Below are 21,860 nucleotides of genomic sequence, written 5' to 3'. Positions count from 1 at the left end.
TCATGTACATAAATGACATTTATAAAGGAAATTGGAGTAATATGGACACCCAAAAAAGCTTAAGTGTTTAGACTTAAATATTATTTCACCACTAAAAATTAATGAACATTTCCCTGCCATTGTTCTAGCTTAAGCCAGCTACTTTGGCTTGTCAAAAAATACAGAAATCAGTTTCTCTCTCATTAGCTTGAGTTTAAAAGATTTAAATGATCTAGTATGATCTCGTGAATTTCAGACATTTTGGTGCATGGGTATTTTGATCTGACAACTGTATCTTTCAATAATCTCAACAATACACCTGACAGAAAGTGTCAGTTGGGCAAGACTTGCGCTGATAACATTAGAGCTACACCATTTAGGCTTCTATGGTTATGAGGTCCTCTCCTCCCAGCACAATTTGCTTCCTAGCTCTCAAGGGTTCCAGTAAGGCAATTAAGGAAAACCGTTTGTTGCACAAAGTATGTGTTCATCACATTGGGAATCCATGAAGAGGCTGCACTGCATGCAAATGTATACCCCTTAAGGGTGCAATCCTATGCATGTCCAGACAGAAAAAAATTCCTACAATTCCCAGCATTCCATAGCAGCCAAGAGAACGAGCTACAAATCAGGAAGCCCCAGGTCCAAATCTCCCCTCTTCCATGTCCTCAGTTGGTGGCCTTAGGCAAGCTATTCCCTCTCAGCTTCAGCTCCCCATCTGTGATATGGGGTTAATAATACCAACCTACTTAGCATGGCTGTTGTAATGTTAGAAAGATAATGTATGTGAATTGCTTTGATCACTCCCATGCACTAGATACATGTTTATTATTATAGATATAATTAATATATACTACACAGTCAATTGTAATGGTACTGCAGGATGTTTTTTTAATTGTTGTGGGGTTTTTTATTGTATTTTGTGCTGGTTTTGAAGGTTCACCACTTTGAGCTTTAAAAAAAAAAAACAGTCTCAAAATAGAGGCCAAACATCTCTAACAACAACTCTCCCTCCTCCCAATCCACATGGTAAACTGCTTTTTTTAAAAAATCAAAGAGACTTTCAAAAGCAGATTGTCATTTGGCATGGTCGTTTGTTTTTCAAAGAAAAAAAGATGTCAAATGTCCCATGACACATGACCAAGTTCATGGGTATGTCTAAAGTAGCTCTCTGGATCCCAGCCACAGTAAATCAGTAAAATAAAGGATAATTCAATGTATACATTAAGAAGCAGAAACTAACAAGAACTTCAGGCAAGCCTAAAAGGATTTGCATTAGAAGAACCGTAACAACCTGACATTAATGGAAATGCTTTAAGAAGGGCAGCATAAAACAAGAATCGGAGTTGAGCTCAGGACACGTTTTCTTAGGAGTGGGGAAAAGGCAATGCTCAGAAGCGTTGTCTCACCTAGGATGATGATGATTTCATATATTCCAGGGAGGCTTGAAGATAGCTACTCCTCTGGGTGATCTGCAGCAGACAAGTAGGCAGAGGTGTGTGTGTGTGTGTGGGGGGGGGGTTATAACAGCTGGCACCCTTCCACTGCACTGAGTTAAGAGTGAGTGGGCTCTTAAGTCTTATGCACTTTGTGCACCATATTGTTGGTTTTAAGACTTAAGTCTTAAAACCAACAATATAGCATTGTGTGCCATACTGTTAGTTTTAACTGGAAAGTAAATCAGCTTCTGTAAAAAGAGTAAAACACTTGTTTTGTGTGGAAATGTTCTATATTGTGTGGAAATTATCTATATGGCAGTTTCTTAGCTAACCTTGGTCTTCACTTTAGCTGTGAGATACTTATGTGCAGTTTTGGAACAGTGCCAAATTACATGCTAGCATCTCAGGCATCTGTGATTAGAAAACGTATTGATAAGAACTGCAAGTGCCCACATTTTTTGTGGCCTACCACCTCCCTATTGTGTCCTTTCTTGAAAGGCTGGTGCCAGGACACAGTCCGTATTCAAACTGACCTAACTACAATAAGTCGGGTTAGGACTGAACACGCTGTTCTTGCTAATTGAAAGCATGCCAATAGATCACTTGAGTATTATCTAGGAAACTCAATGATATCCAGCAAAGGTCAAAGACAGGCAGCCTCATAAGGGCTCAAGAGGGGGTGCATTGCATTAATGGCCTCAAGACAAGATACCTAACAATGCTGCCAAAGTCCCACTGTGTACGTAGTGCAGGGCTAGCTGTCAGGAAGGGCTCCCCTGAAAGAAACAGGCTGTATCCAGGCCTGTAAGACATTAGCAAGCCACTGTGTTTAGCCCAAGCAATACACCAAAATGTATTGGTGTCCATTAATTATTAAAGATAGCACACCTATCATCTTACAAGATGCCACTGTCGCGTGACATCCCACCCCCCAGCCTCTTTTTATTCTCCTCCCCAGTTTTGTTACTGTTTTTTTGCTTTCCTTGGGTTCCTTTCTTCTTTTTAAATCACACATTTCTACTTTTTTTAAAAATGAAGCAACTGTAGTGCATCTTTTCTTTGTTTGCACCTTTATGCTTGAAATTCATTATCTGCTGATATTTGTTCTATTAGATCCATGCTGGTTTCTAAGAAATCCCTCAAATACATAATTACTACAATTTGTGTTCTCTTGATTATATTATTATCTTTCTTCATGTCTGCCTTCTTTTTTTCTTCTTTTTCTTAATTAATTAGATTGTAATTTTTCAGGCAGGGCCTTTAATTTTTGTACAGCACCAAGTTTCTACAGGCACATAACAACATCAACCTCTCAACAGGAGGCCACCAAAGCCATCTCAAATCTTTTTATCTATGACTCACTGAAGGAACCGAGATATAACTAGGGCTCTCAAGTAAAGTTAAGGAGGATCCCAGGGCTTATTTTATCCTGAGCTGGCAATGGTCACATGCAAGAGGCAAAGAAAGCACAACCCTGCTGCCTGTACCTCATCCCTAAACCCTAGTTCATTTTTTCAGTTGCACAGGGGCTATAAAGAGTATTTGGATGTCAGTCACGTAATAAGCACTTTGGCATAAAAGACTTTGGCTCAGACACATGGACTTCAGCTTGAAGGTCTTTCAAGAATTCCTTTATCTAAGATTCCTGCAGAGTGATAAAAAGGAACTTGCAATTCTTATCAATATGTTTTCTAATCGCAGAGGCCCGAGAGGCCAGCATGTAATTTGGCACTGTTCCAAACCTGCACATACAGTCAGGGCCAGAAATATTGGAACAAGGATAACTCTTTTGGCAGTTGGCCACTGTACACCACCACATTGAAGTTGAAAGGAAACACATCCAGATGGGAGCGAAGTCAGAACTTTCAGCTGTAATTCAAGGGGTTCAACAAAAGTGGGGCACTAACCATTCAGGAAGCACAGCCAGTGGCATACACACACACCCATTGTTGGGGGCTCATAAGTAATGGAACGAATGGCTGGCAAGCAGCTGCATGGCCAGGTGTGGCCTGTTTCCTGGGTGCCACATGACCAATCAAGCCGGTAAAAGGCCTGGAGGTGGTTCTGAGTGTTACATTTGCATTTGGTAGCTGTTCACTGGAACTCCCAACATGAGGTCCAAAGAGGTATCCATGCGAGTGAAGGAGGTCATCATTAGTCTGAGGGAACAACATAAACCCATCAGAGAGATAGCAAAAACAGTGGGAGTGGCCAACACAACAGTTTGGAACTTCCTGAAAAAGAAGGAATTAATGGCAAGCTCAGCAACAGCAGAAGGCCTGGAAGACCACGGAACACAACTAAAGTGGATGACCGCAGAATTCTGCTCATGATGAAGAGGAACCCTTTCACAACATCTAGCCAGGTCAAAAACGTTCTTCCAGAGGTAGGCATGTCACTGTCAACATCTACAGTCAAGAGATGGCTTTATGAATGTAAATACAGAGACTTCAGAACAAGGTGCAAACCACTGGTAACACTCAAGAACAGACAGGCCAGATTAGCCTTTGCCAGCAAACACCTAAAAAAGCCTGCCCAGTTCTGGAATAAGATTCTTTGGACTGATGAAACCAAGATTAACTTGTACCACAATGATGGGAAGAGAAAAGTATGGAGAAGGAAAGGAACAGCTCAGGATCCAAAGCATACCACATCATCTGTCAAACATGGTGGAGGCAGTGTTATGGTATGGGCATGTATGGCTCCCAATGGAACCAGGTCACTGGTGTTTACTGATGACCTGACTGCTGATAAAAGCAGCAGGATGATTTCTGAAGTGTATGGGCCATACCTTCTGCTCAGATTCAGCCGAATACTGCCAAACTGATAGGACGCCGCTTCATATTGCAGATGGATCATGACCCAAAACATACTGCAAAAGCTACCCAAGAGTTTCTCCAGGCAAAGAAGTGGGATGTTCTTCAATGGCCAAGTCAGTCACCTCAACCCAATAGAGCATGCTTCTCACTTACTGAAGACAAGACTGAAGGCAGAAAGACCCACAAACAAGCAGCAGCTGAAGGCAGCTGCAGTAAAGGCCTGGCAAAGCATCTCAAGGGAGGAAACTCAGCATTTGGTCATGTCCATGGGTTCCAGACTTCAGGCAGTCATTGACTGCAAAGGATTTTCATCCAGGTATTAAAGGCGATCCTTCAGTTTGAAATGATGTTGGTTTGTTCCATTACTTATGAGCCACCAACGATGGGGGGGAGGTGTATGCCACTGGCTGTACTTCCTGAATGGTTAGTGCCCCACTTTTGCCAAGCCCCTTGAATTACAGCTGAAAGTCCTGACTTCGCTCCCATCTGGGTGTGTTTCCTTTCAACTTCAATGTGGTGGTGTACAGAGGCCAACTGCCAAAACAGTTATCCTTGTTCCAATATTTCTGGCCCTGACTGTAAGTGTCCCACAGCTAAAGTGAAGACCAAGGGTAGCTAAGAAACTGCCATATAGATCATTCCCACACAAAAGAAGTGTTTTACTTTTTACAGAAGCTGATTTACTCTCCAATTAAAACCAACAATATAGCACACAATGACCCTGGCAAATTTAAACACACACACACACACACAGCTTGGGAGTGTGGCAGGAATGTGTGTGCGGAGGATGGGGGGGATGCAGAAATCTGGAGAAAATAATGTGTAGACACCAGCAGCATTGACCTCTTTAGGTTTTCTTGCACAAGACATCCTCAAAGAGAAACTGCAAAAAATACAGGTGCACATACATCCATGCTATTTGGCATCCAACATAAGCTATACTGATCAAGTTACATACACACATGATCTTAACATAAATATTAGGTTTCAAGACTCTTTCAGAAAAACACAAATGGTACAGCTTCTACATTTATTCAAGAACTTTGATAAAATTATTTCATTGGTATTAAATATAAAGGCTGCCAGAAAAAGCCAAATAATTCTCTGCTCAATAATGAAAAAGAGCACAGGTCTGGTTCCTTTAGATCTCCCCCACCTCCCAGTATAACTTCTTGTTAAATGTCTTTCTATAGTTAGGCTAAACTGAACAGTCACATCCACCAAATACATTAATTGACAAGAAACCCTTTTGGGTCATTATACCAATCATATCCAAAGTTCAGCCGCACAAAGAATACACTAGCTAAGCCAGCAAATATTATTCATGTGATAATCATTGCACATTGCACACATCACTGTAGTTTCGGTTCATTGAATAGCTAGTAGCATAAGCTTAATTTTTACACAATGCTGCGATAATTGCATGGTATGCTTGCTGTTATTTCCTACGACCTAACAACTATAATGAACATTTTATGATACAGACAGATGAGTAATTCTCATTTTTGTTTACAATTTGTCCTTCTGGTTTTTATGAATGTAAAACATTTGAATGAAGGAGAAAGGTACTAGGTATTTCAGCGGGAGCAAAACACATACACACCAGAGTGCGTTTTTATAGGGTTCTATGAAGATACATTTGAAAAGAACCCTAATTTATGTAAAACACTTTAACTTGCAATCAGTGGCTTAGCTATTGTACAACTTTCCCCTAATTAAAAACGAATTCAATTTGTTTCAACAACATCTTCACCAGGAAGTAGACTGGTGAACCACCAGTGAATTTCTGGGCTACTGCCTAGTGCCTGCTGGGATTCTTGCAAAGCAAAGCACAGGCAGCTTGATCCTGCCACTGCCATGAACTATACTTGGCAACTCTCTAACTGCACATGGCTTTTGTTTTGTTTTGGCTAGGAGGTAGGATACCTGACTAGCAGGATAGAACTGTAGGGAAGTGGCTCCTGCCCCTACCGCCATGTCCGTTTTAGAGGTAGGAAAGAGAAGAGACTTGAGCCCCCTTTACACATTAATTGTGTGAAGGGGGCTCAATGGGATGAAAGGGAAGCAGGACTACACTGCTGCCCCCGCCCTCATATTGCGCAGCTTCCACGGTCCCACCACCAACATCCATGCATTGAGCATGGATGTCTGCCTAGGCACAGAGGCTTTCCATGCATTCTGGAGCCCTGATCACACAGAGTCTCTGTATATGTGTAGGCTTCCCCACTGAGACATCCACAAGTCTGGGCCAGGGAAATCACTTGGCGGGGGGGGGGGGGGAAGCATGGCCCTGTTTCCCCTTTGTTGTGAGGGGCTGGGGCTTTGCAGTGAATAGAATGTGTTTTCTATGGCATTATGACAGCTTAAATGAACTTATCACACACATTCAAAGAACTAATGGGACTTCCATGTTCAGAGGTAATGTACCTCTGATTACCAGATACTGAGGACAAACAATAGGGGATGGTGGTTACCATCATGCCCTCATTGTAGACTTTCCAAAAGCATGTGTCTGGCCACTGTGAGAGACAGAATGCTGGACTAGCTGGAACTTCATCTAATCTGCAAGATAATAATTATGCTCTTAAAGTGCACACTCAGGATCACTTAACACAGGCTGGTTATTCCTTCACAATGAAGAAATAAAAGGTTGGATCCAGAGAATGATGAGGTGAGTTCCATCTGTGTAACAGTGTTTTTCCGTCCCCTCCTCCCTATTACAGCTTGCTGCACCCCCTGAAAATCCACTTGAGGGTTGGGAGACCCTCCAGAACTGTGTGAAATGGGTTATGGGGATGCAGCAGGAGGGGAAGAATTGTTGAAGCTCACAGGGGCCACCTTAGACATAGAAAACACCTTTGGATCTAATCCACAAAGCATGTGTTTCTTGTTTTGTAAGTTTAACACATTCAGGTGACAGAAATTTAAAAGGGAAGAAAAAAGGACCACACATGCTTCAAGTCAGTCTGCTCCAATCTACATTTCTGCCTCTTTTCTTATGGCCCATTATACTATCTGTCATCTATAGCTAAGGTGGCTACAGTTTGTGCTGATAATACTTTTTTTTTTAATACTTACTTAGTATAAGTAAAATTTAGTAAAATATTTAATTTTTGTGAACTGCCCTGGCAGCTTCAGCTATTGGGTGGTATAGAAATGAAATTAATTAATGAATGAATTAAAAGAGGGATGCCAAACCAGGTAAGAATCTGTCAATTTTGCCCTGCTTGTCACTTTCAAAATATGGGGTGAGATTTAAAGAACCCCAAGATGATTTGTGCAACCACAGCAGGACTTTGAGCTGCTGCTCTCCCATCTCCCGTGCACCCTGAATATCCACTTATGACAGATGGGTGCAGCATCCAACACAAAAGCAAGGGGCTGCAGCCAGAAGCAAAAATCAGCAAAGTCCTCAGAGCAAGCAGAGGTGGTTTAAATGCATGCACACTGAGTATTTCGGATCCCAGCCATGGTCTAGTCACAGTTTTGAGTTGATCATAACATCAAAAAAACAATGATGCTAGGTTCAGACAACCACATCCAAGTATAGTGTATCAACAAAGCTTGATACTATCTGAAAGTGGTCTGGACGATCAAAATTCGTCTCCCATCACTAAACACTAAGGACGTCAGCCCCACAGGTGTTTTCATTAGTACTAAATACAGCTAACTTAACCATCATGTTTTCTGTATGGTCCATTACCATGCGTAGCTTGGTAGTACTCCTAGATCCGTTCCTGTCACTGGAGCTCCAGGTGGACTCCGTAGCCCAGAGTACTTGGACTCTGTGGCCCAGAGTACTTGGGGCCAGCTTTGGCTGATCTGCAAGCTACAGCCTTTCCTCGACAGGGATAACCTAGCCACAGCAGTGCACAGGCTGGTAACTTCCTGATTAGATTACTGTAATGCACTTTACATGGGGCTGCCCTTGAAGATGACTTGGAAGTTGCAGCTAATGCAAAATACAGCAGCTAGACTGTTGACCGGAACATCTCATGAAGATCATAGAACACCAATTTTAAAGGAACTGCACTGGCTGCCAATATGCTTCCGGTCAGAATTCAGGGTGCTGGTGATGACAATTACTAGCAGCCTGGGACCTCAATATTTGAGGGAGTGCCTCCCCCTAAATATGCCTGCCTGAGGACTGAGATCTGTTGGAGGAGCCCTCCTCTGCATTCTAGCAGTGTGAGACATACACAATGGTGGGATGTGGGAGAAGGTGTTCTCTGCTGTGGCATCCCAGTTATGGAATGCACTCCCTCGGAGGCCCAATTGGAGCAGACATTGGTTTAATTTTGGCGCCATGTTAAAATATGGCTTTTCACCAAAGCCTTTGAGGGCTAATTGAATTCCCTAAAGTTGCACACTGTTATATATATATATATATATAAGATTTATTAGCTGCCCATCTGGCCAGCTATCCGGCCACTCTAGGTGGCGTACAATTCAACTAACAACACGAAATACAACAAATGTACATAATCAACTGAACAAAACAACATGGTTCTAAAAAACTGTAACCCACCTCAAATGCCCACCTGCACAGCCAGGTTTTCAAAGCCCGGAGGAAGCTCATCAAAGAGGGGGCATGGTGAAGGTCTCTAGGGAGGGAATCCCACAGAGTGGGAGCCACCACAGAAAAGGCCCTCTCCCTAATCCTCACCAGCCTAGCTGTCCTGGTTGATGGAACAGACAGAAGGCCTTCCCAGGCCGATTTTGTTGAGCAGCATCCCTGGTGTTGTTGGAGGTGCTCTTTAAGATAGACTGGGTGGAAGCATATAGGGTTTTAAAGGTCAATGCCAACACCTTGAATTGGGCCCAGAAAACAACAGGTAACCAGTGCAACTCCTTCAGCACTGATGTGGTCTTGCCAACGGCTGCCTTTAATCAGGCGGACCACCGCATTCTGCACCAGCTGCAACTTCCCAACCATCTTCAAGGGTAACCCCACATAAAGCGCATTACAGTAGTCTAGGGGAGAGGAGACCAGGGCATGAACTACTGATGGGAGCAGATGGTTAGGGAGGTAGGGGAACAGCCACCGTATCAGACGGAGTTGGTACAGCACCACCCGACTCACGGATGACACCTGAGCCACCATGAACAGCCTGGAGTCTAAAATGACACCCAGACTGCGGACCTGGTCCTTCAGGGGCAGCTGCACTCTATCTATAACACCAGGTCAACATCCCCCAACCTCCCCTTGTCTCCCACAAAAAGTACTTCGGTTTTGTCGGGATTCAGTTTCAGCTTAGTCCTTCCCATCCAGCCACTCACTGACTCCAGACACTTGGACAGGGTTTCTACAGCCACCCTTGGTGAGGATTTAAATGAGAGGTAGAGTCGTGTGTCATCCACATATTGGTGACACTGTACCCCACACCTCCTGATGATAGCCCCCAGCGGCTTCACAAAGATGTTAAATAACACTGGGGAGAGAACAGAACCCTGTGGCACCCCGCAAGTGAGCAGTCAAGGGTCTGAAGTCTTCTCCCCCAGAGTTACCCTCTGGTACCTGCCAGAGAGGAACGAACGGAACCACCATAATACGGTGTCCCCTATGCCCAACTCCTTCAGGTGGTCCAGGAGGATACCATGGTTGATGGTATCGAAAGCCACTGAGATATCAAGGAGAACAAGGAAGGAGCATTCACCCCTATCCAGAGCCCTCCCCATATCATCCACCAAGGTGACCAAGGCTGTTTGTGGCCTATACCCAGGTCTGGAGCCTGACTGAAATGGATCCAGATAAACAGCTTCTTACAAGTGTGACTGCAACTGCAATGCCGCCACCCGCTCAGTCACCTTGCTCAGAAAAGGCAGATTCGAGAACAGGCAAAAGTTTTCAAATCTTTTAACCATTTTATTGTTTTAGATTTTTAAATTGCTATTAGCTTGCTTAATGGTTTAATATGTTTTAGCTGTTCAAATTATTTATTGTTTTATACTGTTTAAATTGATTTTATCTGTATGCTGCCCTGAGATTTTAATGATATAGGGTAGGATACAAATGTTATAAATAAATAAATAAATAACTCCCATAATAAGCAGGAAATTACATTTCTGATCATAAACAGGTTTATTTTTGTTGCTGTTTTTAAAGAAAAGCATTTCCCATTAGCAAACAGAATGCCGCTAAAATGGCCAAACAGACTCACCAAGCTCATTGAGGCTCTGAGCAGCTTTTGTTATCTCTCTGCTTCCTCCCTGCAGCTGCCCTTGAAGTCTCTTGCTGAGATACAAGATGCGTATTATTCTCCGGAGCAAGTCACAGGCAGCCTGGGTAGGGTAACACAGCTTAAGAATATATCCAATGCATTCCATTATAATACAGGTTTAAGTACCAGCTGTGGAAACACTGCACACATTTTCTGTGCTTACGATATAAGCTTGAACATATTACAGTTCAGTTCATGGCTTGGTATTGTCAGGCATGTACTGTTGTAAAAACACACCACAGAAGGTTGTAACTACAAGCTACCCTGAAGGGATGGAAAGGCCTTCAGTCATAAATACACAATGAGAGAATATCACAGGATAAAGCCTGAAATACTGCTCTGTTAAAACCATGTAGAGTTTTGCTATGGACTTCAACAGGAGCAGGACTGGACTCAAAATTTCCATCTCTTCTGGAAAGAACCCGAGTTGTTCATATTCAGTTTCAAAACCCCAAAATCAACACTGGAAAGGGGAATTAATTCTGCATGCAGAAATTCACAAATCAGCACAACTCAAAAATGTTAGCTCCCTCCACTGGATCTTTAGTTTTTTAGCACTTATACTAAGTGTTCCTCAAAAATAACCTGGTTTAAAATGCTATCTGAATGTAATAGTAATATATCAAAGAATATAAAAATGTCTTAAAACTGAATCCAATACTCTTCTATTAAAGAATACACTCAAAATCTCTTAAAACTGAATCAATTAACCCCTCTATCCAATGCACTGAGTTAAAGCCTGGTTTTCTACATATCAGAATGAACCAGGGCAAAAATATCTAGCCTTTTGAAGTCCAACATTATCAGTATGGCACAGTCACTCATGAATAGTATTTAGTTTGTGATCCAAAACAACATGGACATTTAGACCTGGTTCAGCTGTAATACTAAACAAGAGATGAGGAACATCTGGCCCATGAGCCAATTTGGCCTCCCAGGCCAGCGCCTCCAGCCCACAGGCAAGACCCTTCCCCCTCCCAAGGGGGAGGGGCCAAGAGAGCAATCAAGTGCTCAGTCACTTCACACTCAGCCAGTGCTTCAAGGAGCCAGCTGAGACCTGAGGTCGGTACTCAGCCAGCTCCTGGAAGCACCAGCTGAGAGCGCATCACTCCTCCTTTGCCTTTCCCATGTGACAAAGGTGAAGGATGAGCAAAGCCGGCTGTGCGCTCGGCCATTGCGTCCAGGAGCTGCCTCAGTCCCAGCCTCGGGACTCCGCTGATTTCATTTTATTCAGATTCTACGTAGGCCAGGCTATCAGCTCATATGCAGATTTTGGCACATAGAATCAAAGGATATCAGCAGTCCTGGCAATAACTACCATGATCCTAATGCATCAATAAGTGAACCCGTGATTAGAAATCTGGACTGGTCGGATCAAGGAGGGAGGCTGGGGATTTATGTTTGTTTAGACTGTTGTAATCTACAAAAGTTGTTGAAACAACAACAACCCAAAGACATCTGAGTCCCGTGCTTCATCGAAAATTGCCCAGTGTCAAATAGTCTCTCCAATTTCTTATCTGTCTTCTATATTATATAATATGCACTTCAGACATTTTGACTGTTAACATATTCTGTTGAAAGCTCTATCTGTGCCGCTGAAAAACAAAGAAGTATATACAGATCTTGTTGTTTCCTTTCACACAAAACTCAACCTTTTACTGAAACTCATTGTAGATGCAGCCTAGAAGATGGTTAATTTACACGCGTTCTTAATCATTGCACAGTTCAAGCTCAGTAAAGCTGCTGCAATTTCAGAGAAAAGTATGTATTACTACTTTCAAGAGTTCTAGAAGTGCCAAAATATGTCAGAGTAGGTCAAGCAAAGCCTAACCATTAGGGCAAAACTATTGCTAGAGCACAGACATTGGAACTGGTATAGTTCAGTAGTTAGATTTTAAAAGACAATTGTGTTAAGCTTGCTATATAAGCCACAATTCCTTGAGTCAAATCAAAATAAGAATATTGTTATGCCTTGCTTGCTCTGCGCCATTTAAATGCAGCTATCAATGTCATCACTCAAGTAACAAACTACTATTGCAATATACCTTGGTGCAGATGGTCAAGCAGGCCTCATAAGTTTTTTTAAAAGATTAATAGGAAATACATGGGAATTAAGGTTCTATGATAACTTGATAGTTTTGTGTATAAGGTTCTCTCTCCTCACTCCATAATGTGGACAAAGGAGCACTATTACCTTGGTTCAAAAAGTCAGAATTGTACCCACAAGTTGCAGTAAAATATCATTTGGGCACAAGCATGTGAAACTGGAGAAAGCTGAAAATTAGTTCCGAACTACCTGGGACTCTTTTTTTTTTAAACCAAGCATCAGTCAAAATGTACTGTTGATTTGACAATCAGCTTTTACAACGTTTTGCCAAGTAAATTTTTTTAAAGGAATGTTTACAATGCTGAGTGTTCTTTCAGATTTGGTTTCCCAAAGTCCTGGAAAATTGCATATTTATTTAACTGCAATTGGTGGGAATCAGAGAAACAGACACCTAACTCTAAACTAAAGATACTACTGGGGAAACCCAGGACAAGGTAACCCCATTAAAAATCCTTGACTGAAATGAGCAATACTAAAAGAGGGAAAGGCTTCACAGAGTACAAAGATGCACCTTACAAATGTATAATGAGAAACTCCTTTCTGCTTATAATTATTTTTCCTCTTTACAAGGATTTGTTGAAGTATCCAGTATATATATTCAATGGTTTCAATTATTTATTCTGGAAGTGTTCCTCCCTCCAACCAGTTACCATAGCAACACTCTACATCCAGCCAGAAGGAAGACTACACAGTTATCTCTGGCCACCATTAATTCTCGTTCATATATCAGCTCAGTGTTGAAGATGCAAAGGCACACTTTCCAAAATGCTTCCTATAAAATACATCTCCTGTTCTCATAATTATTATATTCCTTTCTGCAAGATAACCTTCTGTTTTAGAGTATCAGTAGATAAATAGCTCTTTGAAATAATATTTTGTAATCAAGAGAAATGTATTTCTGGAGAATAAGGGAAGACAGACATAATGTAACTTACCTGAAGCCTTGCTAACTGTGCAGTGCGAGACACTATTTTGCTGTATGGATCAATAATTTTGCTTCTGATTCTAATGAAAAATGAAATATGTTTTAGAATTCATGGTAGCACACAAGAATTTGGGAACTTCTGGTGACATTAAACAGATGACATACCTGTCAACAGTACTTTGCAGGGCACTAATTCTGGTCTGCATCATTTCAAGAACACCTGCATGAGAGATTGTTAAACAGAGAAAAACAGTATTTCAACAGCAGAGACCTGACAGACAATGAACTTAACATGGACATAAAATGGTAGAAGTAGCTTCAAAATATTTTAATCCTTAATTATTTCTACAGCATTTTCCAGTGTGCAACAAGCTTTATTGTTCTTATCACATTTACAACGTCATCCTAAACTTCTTTACTCATGGAAATCCCTTTCAGTTCAATGGGACTTATTTTCTTCTAAGTATGTTTAGCAGTGCAGCCTTACAGAGCAATCCTATACATGTTTACTCAGAAGTAAGTCCTATTGCGTTCAATGAGACTTACTCCCAGTAACTATAAGTGTTATAGGACTGAAGCCTTAATCGTACAACCAACTTTGTTAGGGAGGTCAGTTGGATAAACGGTGACTTGACAAGCATGACCTAACGAGCTTCATGGTTGAATGGGAATTTGAATCCATGTCTCTCACATTCCAACCCAAAACTGTACCTAAAAGCCTAGTGATTGCTTTAGCAAACTGCAATCTGAAGTCACTTACTCCAAAGTACCTAGTGCTGTTGACAGTTCTGTAACTATTAATAGTATTATGCTACATTTACAAGGGCCCTAGAATCCATTATTTCCTAGAAAAATCAATCAAGCCTATTACACAATAAGTACTAACAGAAAATATGATAACCAGTTCAAGGCATACAGGGAATACTGATCTCCCTAATGTTATGATTTACTGTACCTGTATTCAACAATCAACACCACCAAGAGTTTTTTCCTTACTCCAAAAAACCCAGTATTCCCCAGATGACACAGCCAAATACAATGTCAGGAAATCAACTAGATTTTATCATTCTTAACAACCTACTTCAAAATAGAGAGGTAAATTTCTGGAAATTTTGAGGCCATGGAAAAAAACCATTTTTTCCAGGGTTTTTCAGGAAAAAAAACAAATTCTGGGAAAAATTGAAAAACAAGCAATACTTATTGTTTAGCGCTCTTTACAGATTTAAAGTCATTTTGTTGCTTTAAGACAGCCTTTCCCAACCTGGTGCCTTCCACATATTTAGACTTAAGCCCCCATCAGCCTCAGGCAGCATGGCTAATAGTCAGGAATGCTAGATACTGTAGTCCAAAACATCTGGAGGACACCAAGTTAGGGAAGGCTGCTTTAGGAACATAAAGTAGCCTTTAGTTTGCTCATAAAATTATCATTATATTTTAAAACTTTTAACAGTAAACCCACTAAATTTGAAAGTCTTGTGTGAATAGATTAGAACTACATGGAGGGAGCAATCCTATGGCCGCTAGTCAGTGGCCAGATGGCCATAGGATATGTAGTTTTCCAAGAACCGACCTCAGAGCCCACGTGCCGAGGTCAGTTCCCGGAGAACTGGCCTTCCTCCCCTTTCCGCGCTGCCTCACAGGCAGTGCAGAATGGCCCCGCGTTCCCTGCTCGGAAAAGGAGCATGAGGCAGCCAAAACGGGGCATTCCAGGGTGGGAAAGGCGGAAATGCCGGTACGACACATCCTATGTGTTGTCCAGCAGCCGCTTCCCATGGCTAAACAGCTGAAATAGGCTGTCTAGCAGCAAATACAGGGCAGGAGAAATGTGGAGGGAATGATCCCCTCCCTGCTTCTCCTGCCTTGCATTGGATAGGTGGTTGCCTCCGAGTTCGGAGGCAGCCACCTATCCCCATAGGATTGCACCCTAAATGACTGCTACAGCATCAGAAACACAGGCCTCTATAGAACAAAACCCAAACTGTCAAGAATGCACAATGGTGACTCTACTCACATGTTGGGAAATTGAGCATAAATGTCTATCAGTAAAATATACTCTAGATCAATAATTATAATAAGGAATGAAAGAAATAACTATGCTGGGAATCTTACAGAGAGGATTAAAAAAAGTATTTCCCCATGGCTTCATTTCCAGACATTTTACATCTCTAATCTTTTGATAAAAGTGTTCTTATTACACAGTTTTTAGAAACCATTTTGAGGGGAGTAAAGGGTGGGTAACAATATATAAATACTTTATCTTAAATTCTAAAAGAAAATATTCCACAATCCAAAGCTGTTAAATTTTTCCAATTTTTTTTTGGAAAAAAACAAAAATGGTCCTCAGAAAAAAATGGGGAAAAAACAGTTTTTTCCCACATTTTTCCAGTGTTTTTCCAGGCCTTCAGCATCTCTACTCCAAAACAAGTTTACTTGGAAGCTAGCTGCACAGAGTTCAGTATAAATATGCTTAAGACTGCAACCCAACAATCTGGTTCTTTGCATATTTACTCACAAATTTATGAGTGTGAGGAGGAGCCCCAATGACAAAGCATCAAGATAATACCAACTTAAGCAAACATGTGAGTTAAGCACCAATGCAATGAAAACATATCTGCTCATTTAAGGGAGCAATCATATGGCCCCTAGACACTGTCTGGGGGACATAGGATTTTTTGGTTTCTGGGCTCCGAGGCTGGAACCAGGGCTCTAACGTTGGAGCCCAGAAACTGCGTTCACTGCCCACTCGTAGCCAGTGCGGTCCTCTCCACGCTGGCTACATCTCCACGCTCGGAAACAGAACACGGAGATGGGGAAAAGGGGGTGGTCCCGGAGGTGGGGAGGTGATCACAGAAGCCACATTAAGCAGCTTCCTATGCACATTCCGGCCTCCCCTCCACCCACTCTGAAGCTCCCTGGCTAGACAGGCAAAATCACCTGTCTAGACAAAAATGCAGGGTGGCTGGACCATGGATCCAAGGGCCACCTCCATGTTCCAGCCACCCTGCATTGGATAGTCAGCAGCCTCTGAGTTCAGAGGCTGACGACTACCTCCACAGGACTGTGCCCAAATTCATTTAAGTCATCATTTAATAATCAGCAGCTCAAACAAGGGCACAGCAAAGGGAGTTAAATCCCAGGAGGGTAATCCCTTAGGGACTTACAATTCAGGAGCTAAAACCAGGAGAGAAAATCCTGTAGAAATGTACAATTCTTGCAACTTTGGTCTAGCAGAGAAGCCTTGAGTAGCTGCAGCAAGCTTCAACCAGATACCCAGATACTCAAGTTTGGAAAGGGGGTAAAACAAGAATATATAGCTGGGTGAATGCTATTTTGCTCATGTCACATTTCTGGGCTTCTCATAATCATCTAGTTGGTCGCTGTGGGAACAGAATGCTGGACTGGATGTGCCTTTGGTCTGATCCAGCAGGGCTCTTATGTTCTGTATCAGGGTTGTTGAATCTCAAGGCCACAGGCCTAATTTGCCCCCTCCCCAGTTCCCCAGATGGCCCCACCCCATCCCTTGGCCCCATAGAAGGGGCCCATTCCTTGGAGGATGAACAGACAAACACCTTTCCACACTGAGATACCTCCAGGGACCAGGGTGCTGCTAATACTGGATGATTTGATCATTAGAGAAATAGACAGCTGCATTTGTAAAAGGCATGCGGATCACATGGTGACTTGTCTGCTTCATGTGAAGGTTGCAGATGACACATGCTATCTAGATAGCCTGGCAGATAGCACTGGGGTAGAGACAATGGTGTGGTGCATGTTGGCACCAATTATGCGTGGAAATGTACTCATGCAGTACTGCAAGCCAAATTTAAGTTGCTAGGTAGGAGGTTGAATATCAGAACACCAAGGCAGCTTTTTCTGAAATGGTGTGAAGACTGGACAGCCAACTAGACAGGTGAAGCTGAGGGTCAATATGTGAATGAGATGTGGTTTAAGGAAGAGGGGCTTAGATTTGTTAAGCATTGAAGAAAGTTTTGGGACAAACTGTGACTATACAAAAGGGATATGCTCCACTTGAACTAGAATGGAACTACACTGCTGGTGCTTAACATTAAAAAGGTGGCACAGCAGCTTTTAAGCTGACCCCCAAGTCAACAGGAACTGGGGAGTATCCAGCTCAAGAAGAATCATCCCTTGAGGATGTGGGTTTCTAATAATCCAAACAGGGATGGGGTAGAAACAGACCACAAGCATACAGTAGAACATGACAGCCAGTCAAAGAGGCCAAAGGATCATAGAAGAAAAGGCAAACTCCAGAGATATTTAGATCTGGTTCACACTTAAGGACAACCCAAAGTACAAGTTTAATCGTGAGGTGTTGTTGAATCGTGGGTTGTCATTACATGTGAACCCTGCACTATGGTTCAACTATGGGTTGTTAACTATGAACAACCCAGGGGTTCTCTTCCTGGGTTGTTCATGGTTAACAATCCATAGTTAAACTACAGGGCAAGGTTTGCACATAACAACCCATGATTCAACAACATGATTCAACTCATACTCTAGGTTGTTGTTACGTGTGAACCAGAGAGGGACACCATGTATATGTGTTTCTGTGCTAACAACAGAAGCCTTTGAGCTTAACGGGGAGGTGGAGTGCTTAACTTTAAAGTAGAACATAGATATAGGGGGCATAATGGAAATCTGGTGGAATGAACGTAACTGGTAGAATGCAGTCATCTCTGGATAGGAAGGACAGGGAAGGGCATATTGGGGGAACTGTCATTCTGTACATCAAAGAAAATAGAAAACCTCCACAGAATCACCATCTGTGACAACACCAGTACTCAAAAGTAATTTTGTACTGAGGACATGCTATCACCACCCTGTCCAAAGTGTTCAGGATGATCTTGAGATGGAGAATAAAATCAGGGAGGCATCCAAAAGAGAATGATTGTAGTAACAGGTGACTTCAGTTACCTTCAGTTACTGTCAGGAGGTGCCCTAGCGGCCTCTTTCAGTAGACTCCAATAGCCAACTCAAGACACAGATGAAAGGATTCTTTTCAAGGCTTTAATCCTTTTACAACTTAATGACTCTTGCAGCTGCTAATCACCAGCGACTAAGCAAGGAACAGCAGAGTGGCCTATGCGCCGAGTAGGCAGTTGATCCCGGTTTGAAGGAGAGTCACTTGAAGACCCTGAACTTATGGGCTAGGGAGAGATCCTCCCTCCTTCCCTTGGGTCCACGGGAGGCGGCCGTTGCTTGCGCGCCAAACGGGCACTACGCCTCCTTTCCGTGCTCTCCATCACTCGTTGCTCTCTGCATCTGTGTTGAGAGTCTAGCAAGCCCCGTTCCCGTACTTCCTCACTGCTAGGATCACTATCTATCTCAGGAATGCCGGCAGGAGGAAACTCTGCCAGCTGCTGTGCCTGTGAAGGATGAGCTGGCTCCTCTCCCATCGATTGCTGATCCTCCTCAGAATCAGAACTGCTCTGTGGTTCTATCGGCTCAGTTTCCACCCTGACAGTTACCTTCACATCAACTAGGTAAATACACTTTCTGGTCACAACAAAGAGATAAAATGTATACATACCTTAAATGATTGTGCCTTAGGACAAAAGCCCACAAAACCAACCAGAGTGGAGGAGACCCTGACTTAATCCTAAGTAGCACCCAGGACCTAGTGCACGATGTAAGTATTGCTGAATCAGCTGGAAACAGTGAGCGCAGTGCTATCAAATGTAATTTATATATAATGGAAAATTGCCAAGGTAGTTCAACACAGTCACATTTGACTATAAAAGAGGAAACTTCTATAAAATAAGATTGGTAAAAAGGCAACTGAAAGGGACAAATCTCTCCAGAACATTTGGGGATTATTCACACCACAATAGAAGCTCAGCTATAATATATACTGCAGGTGAGGAAAAGTGCCATTAAGTCTAAGAGGTGTTTGCCAAAGACCCCGTACTTCATACTTGGGCCACTGACTTCAGTGGGATTTACATGCACATGTGTCCAGAGGCCTAGGGACTTAAACTATATAGTGTGATCTACTACTCTTGTAAATCCCACTGACTTTGATAAATCAATAAGGGTCAAATCCTATGGTGGCTAGACAGTGTCTAGATGGCCATAGGGTTTTTCAGGACCCAGAAACCCGACCTCCGTACGTCCTTAGCTCCATGCTCATAAGAGCAGCATGGCCAAAAAGGGGGCATTCCTGGGTGTGGGGAGGGGACCGCGGACAAACCGTTATGATGCTTCTTGTGTGCTGTTCAGCCTCCTTCCCCTTGCTCTGACGTGCCCTGGCTGGGCAGCTAAAATCAGCCGTCCAGCCACAAATGCAGGGCATCCGGAGCACGGAGGAGAGGATCCCCTTCGCACTCCACCCACCTTGCATTGGATAATCAGCCACCTCCAAGTTCGGAGGCAGCTGACTATCCCCATAGGACTGCGCCCCAAATGGCTTTAGGCACACTATACAAAACTGGCCGACAAAGAGTTTAAGCTGCAATATTATCTTCATAACAATTAACCGCAAGCTTTCATGGCTAAAATAAAAAGTTTCCCAAGGACAAACAGATTTTAACGTCCTAATTAACCTGAAAAAATATGTGAGCAAAGCAGAGGGACACTAATGTAACTATGGGGTTATGTTATCAAAAGTGGCATTGGTATTTTCTCCTCATGTAATATAATAGCCACATATTTAATACAGCGTTAATCTTTTATTACAAAAATACACACCACAACTCAGGTTTTTACATTATCAGTTAAAACTCATGTACAAAATCAAACGCCTGTAGGAGTTCAATTCTATATATGTATCTAAGTAGGCTCCACAAACCAGGGTGACGTAACAAGAACTTGTCAACCCACACATTTGTCAAGGTTTAGTCATCTATACATCAAGGAGCTAGGATTCAGGGAAAAAATGCATTTAATAAGATGGGGGACATAACGGAATTAGAGTTGCTACCTGTTCATAATATTTATGGGCTGTTCAAATTTCAAGAGCTCTGACCCTAATAACTGGAACTGAAAGAGCCCTGGTGGAACTAGACATGGGGAGTGTGTCCCTGTTAGTTCTCCTGAACCTCTCAGCAGCATTCAGTAACATCAACCATGGTATCCTTCTGGGCATTTGGTTAGTATGGGACTTAGGGGTACTGTGTTGCAGTGGTTCCGGTCCTATTTGGCTGACCATTCCCAGAAGGTGGTTGTTGTTGTTGTTGTTGTTCAGTCGTTCAGTCGTGTCCGACTCTTCGTGACCCCATGGACCATAGCACGCCAGGCCTTCCTGTCCTGCGCTCTCTCCCGGAGCGTGCTCAAGTTCATATTCATTGCATCCGTGATGCTATCTAGCCATCTCATCCTCTGCCGTCCCCTTCTCCTTTTGCCTTCCATCTTTCCCAGCATCAGGGTCTTTTCCAGGGAGTTTTCTCTTCGCATTAGGTGGCCAAAATATTGGAGCTTCAGCTTCATTATCTGTCCTTCCAATGAGCACTCAGGGTTGATTTCCTTTAGGATGGACTGATTTGACCTCCTTGCAGTCCAGGGGACTCGTAAGAGTCTTCTCCAGCACCACAGTTCGAAAGCATCGATTCTTCGGCGCTCAGCCTTCCTTATAGTCCAGCTCTCACAGCCATACATTACTACTGGGAAAACCATAGCTTTGATTAGACGGACCTTTGTCGGCAAGGTGATGTCTCTGCTTCTTACTATGCTGTCTAGGTTTGCCATAGCTTTCCTCCCAAGGAGCAAGCGTCTTTTAATTTCATGGCTACAGTCACCGTCTGCGGTGATCTTGGAGCCCAAGAAAGTAAAATCTGTCACTGCTTCCATTTCTTCCCCTTCTATATGCCAGGAAGTGATGGGGCCAGATGCCATGATCTTCGTTTTTTTAATGTTGAGTTTCAAACCAGCTTTTGCACTCTCCTCTTTCACCCTCAACAAGAGGCTCTTGAGATCCTCTTCGCTTTCTGCCATTAGGGTGGTATCGTCTGCATATCGGAGGTTGTTGATAATTCTCCCGGCAATCTTAATTCCGACCTCTGATTCATCCAACCCGGCATTTCTCATGATGTACTCTGCATATAAGTTAAATAAGCAGGGGGACAATATGCAGCCTTGTCGTACTCCTTTCCCAATTTTGAACCACTCGGTTGTTCCATGTCTGGTTCTTACTGTTGCTTCTTGACCCTCGTACAGGTTTCTCAGGAGACAGGTAAGGTGGTCTGGTACTCCCATCACTTTAAGAATTTGCCACAGTTTGTTGTGATCCACACAATCAAAGGCTTTAGCGTAGTCAATGAAGCAGAAATAGACGTTTTTCTGGAATTCTCTTGCTTTCTCCATGATGCAGCGAATGTTGGCGATTTGATCTCTAGTTCCTCTGCCTCTTCGAAA

General features: G+C 42.8%; 1 protein-coding gene across 2 annotated transcripts in view; it reads right to left on the bottom strand.

The window, feature by feature from the left end:
* Positions 1 to 21,860, bottom strand: part of COG5 (component of oligomeric golgi complex 5) — a 238,313-nt gene that overhangs the window by 202,044 nt on the left and 14,409 nt on the right. For both annotated transcript variants that reach the window (XM_084811049.1, XM_084811051.1), the window contains 3 exons: positions 13,656 to 13,710; positions 13,501 to 13,570; positions 10,399 to 10,519 (listed from right to left, as the gene is read on the bottom strand). In XM_084811049.1, the coding sequence (XP_084667175.1) occupies positions 10,399 to 10,519; positions 13,501 to 13,570; positions 13,656 to 13,710 (246 nt within the window). The remainder of the gene's footprint in view (positions 1 to 10,398; positions 10,520 to 13,500; positions 13,571 to 13,655; positions 13,711 to 21,860) is intronic.

This window comes from Heloderma suspectum, chromosome 7, assembly GCF_057233095.1.
Source record: "Heloderma suspectum isolate Gila_16-S chromosome 7, 16-S_ref, whole genome shotgun sequence".
Lineage (NCBI taxonomy): Eukaryota > Metazoa > Chordata > Lepidosauria > Squamata > Helodermatidae > Heloderma > Heloderma suspectum.
Note: the sequence above shows the minus strand (reverse complement) of the source record. Positions and strands in the feature narration are given on the sequence as shown.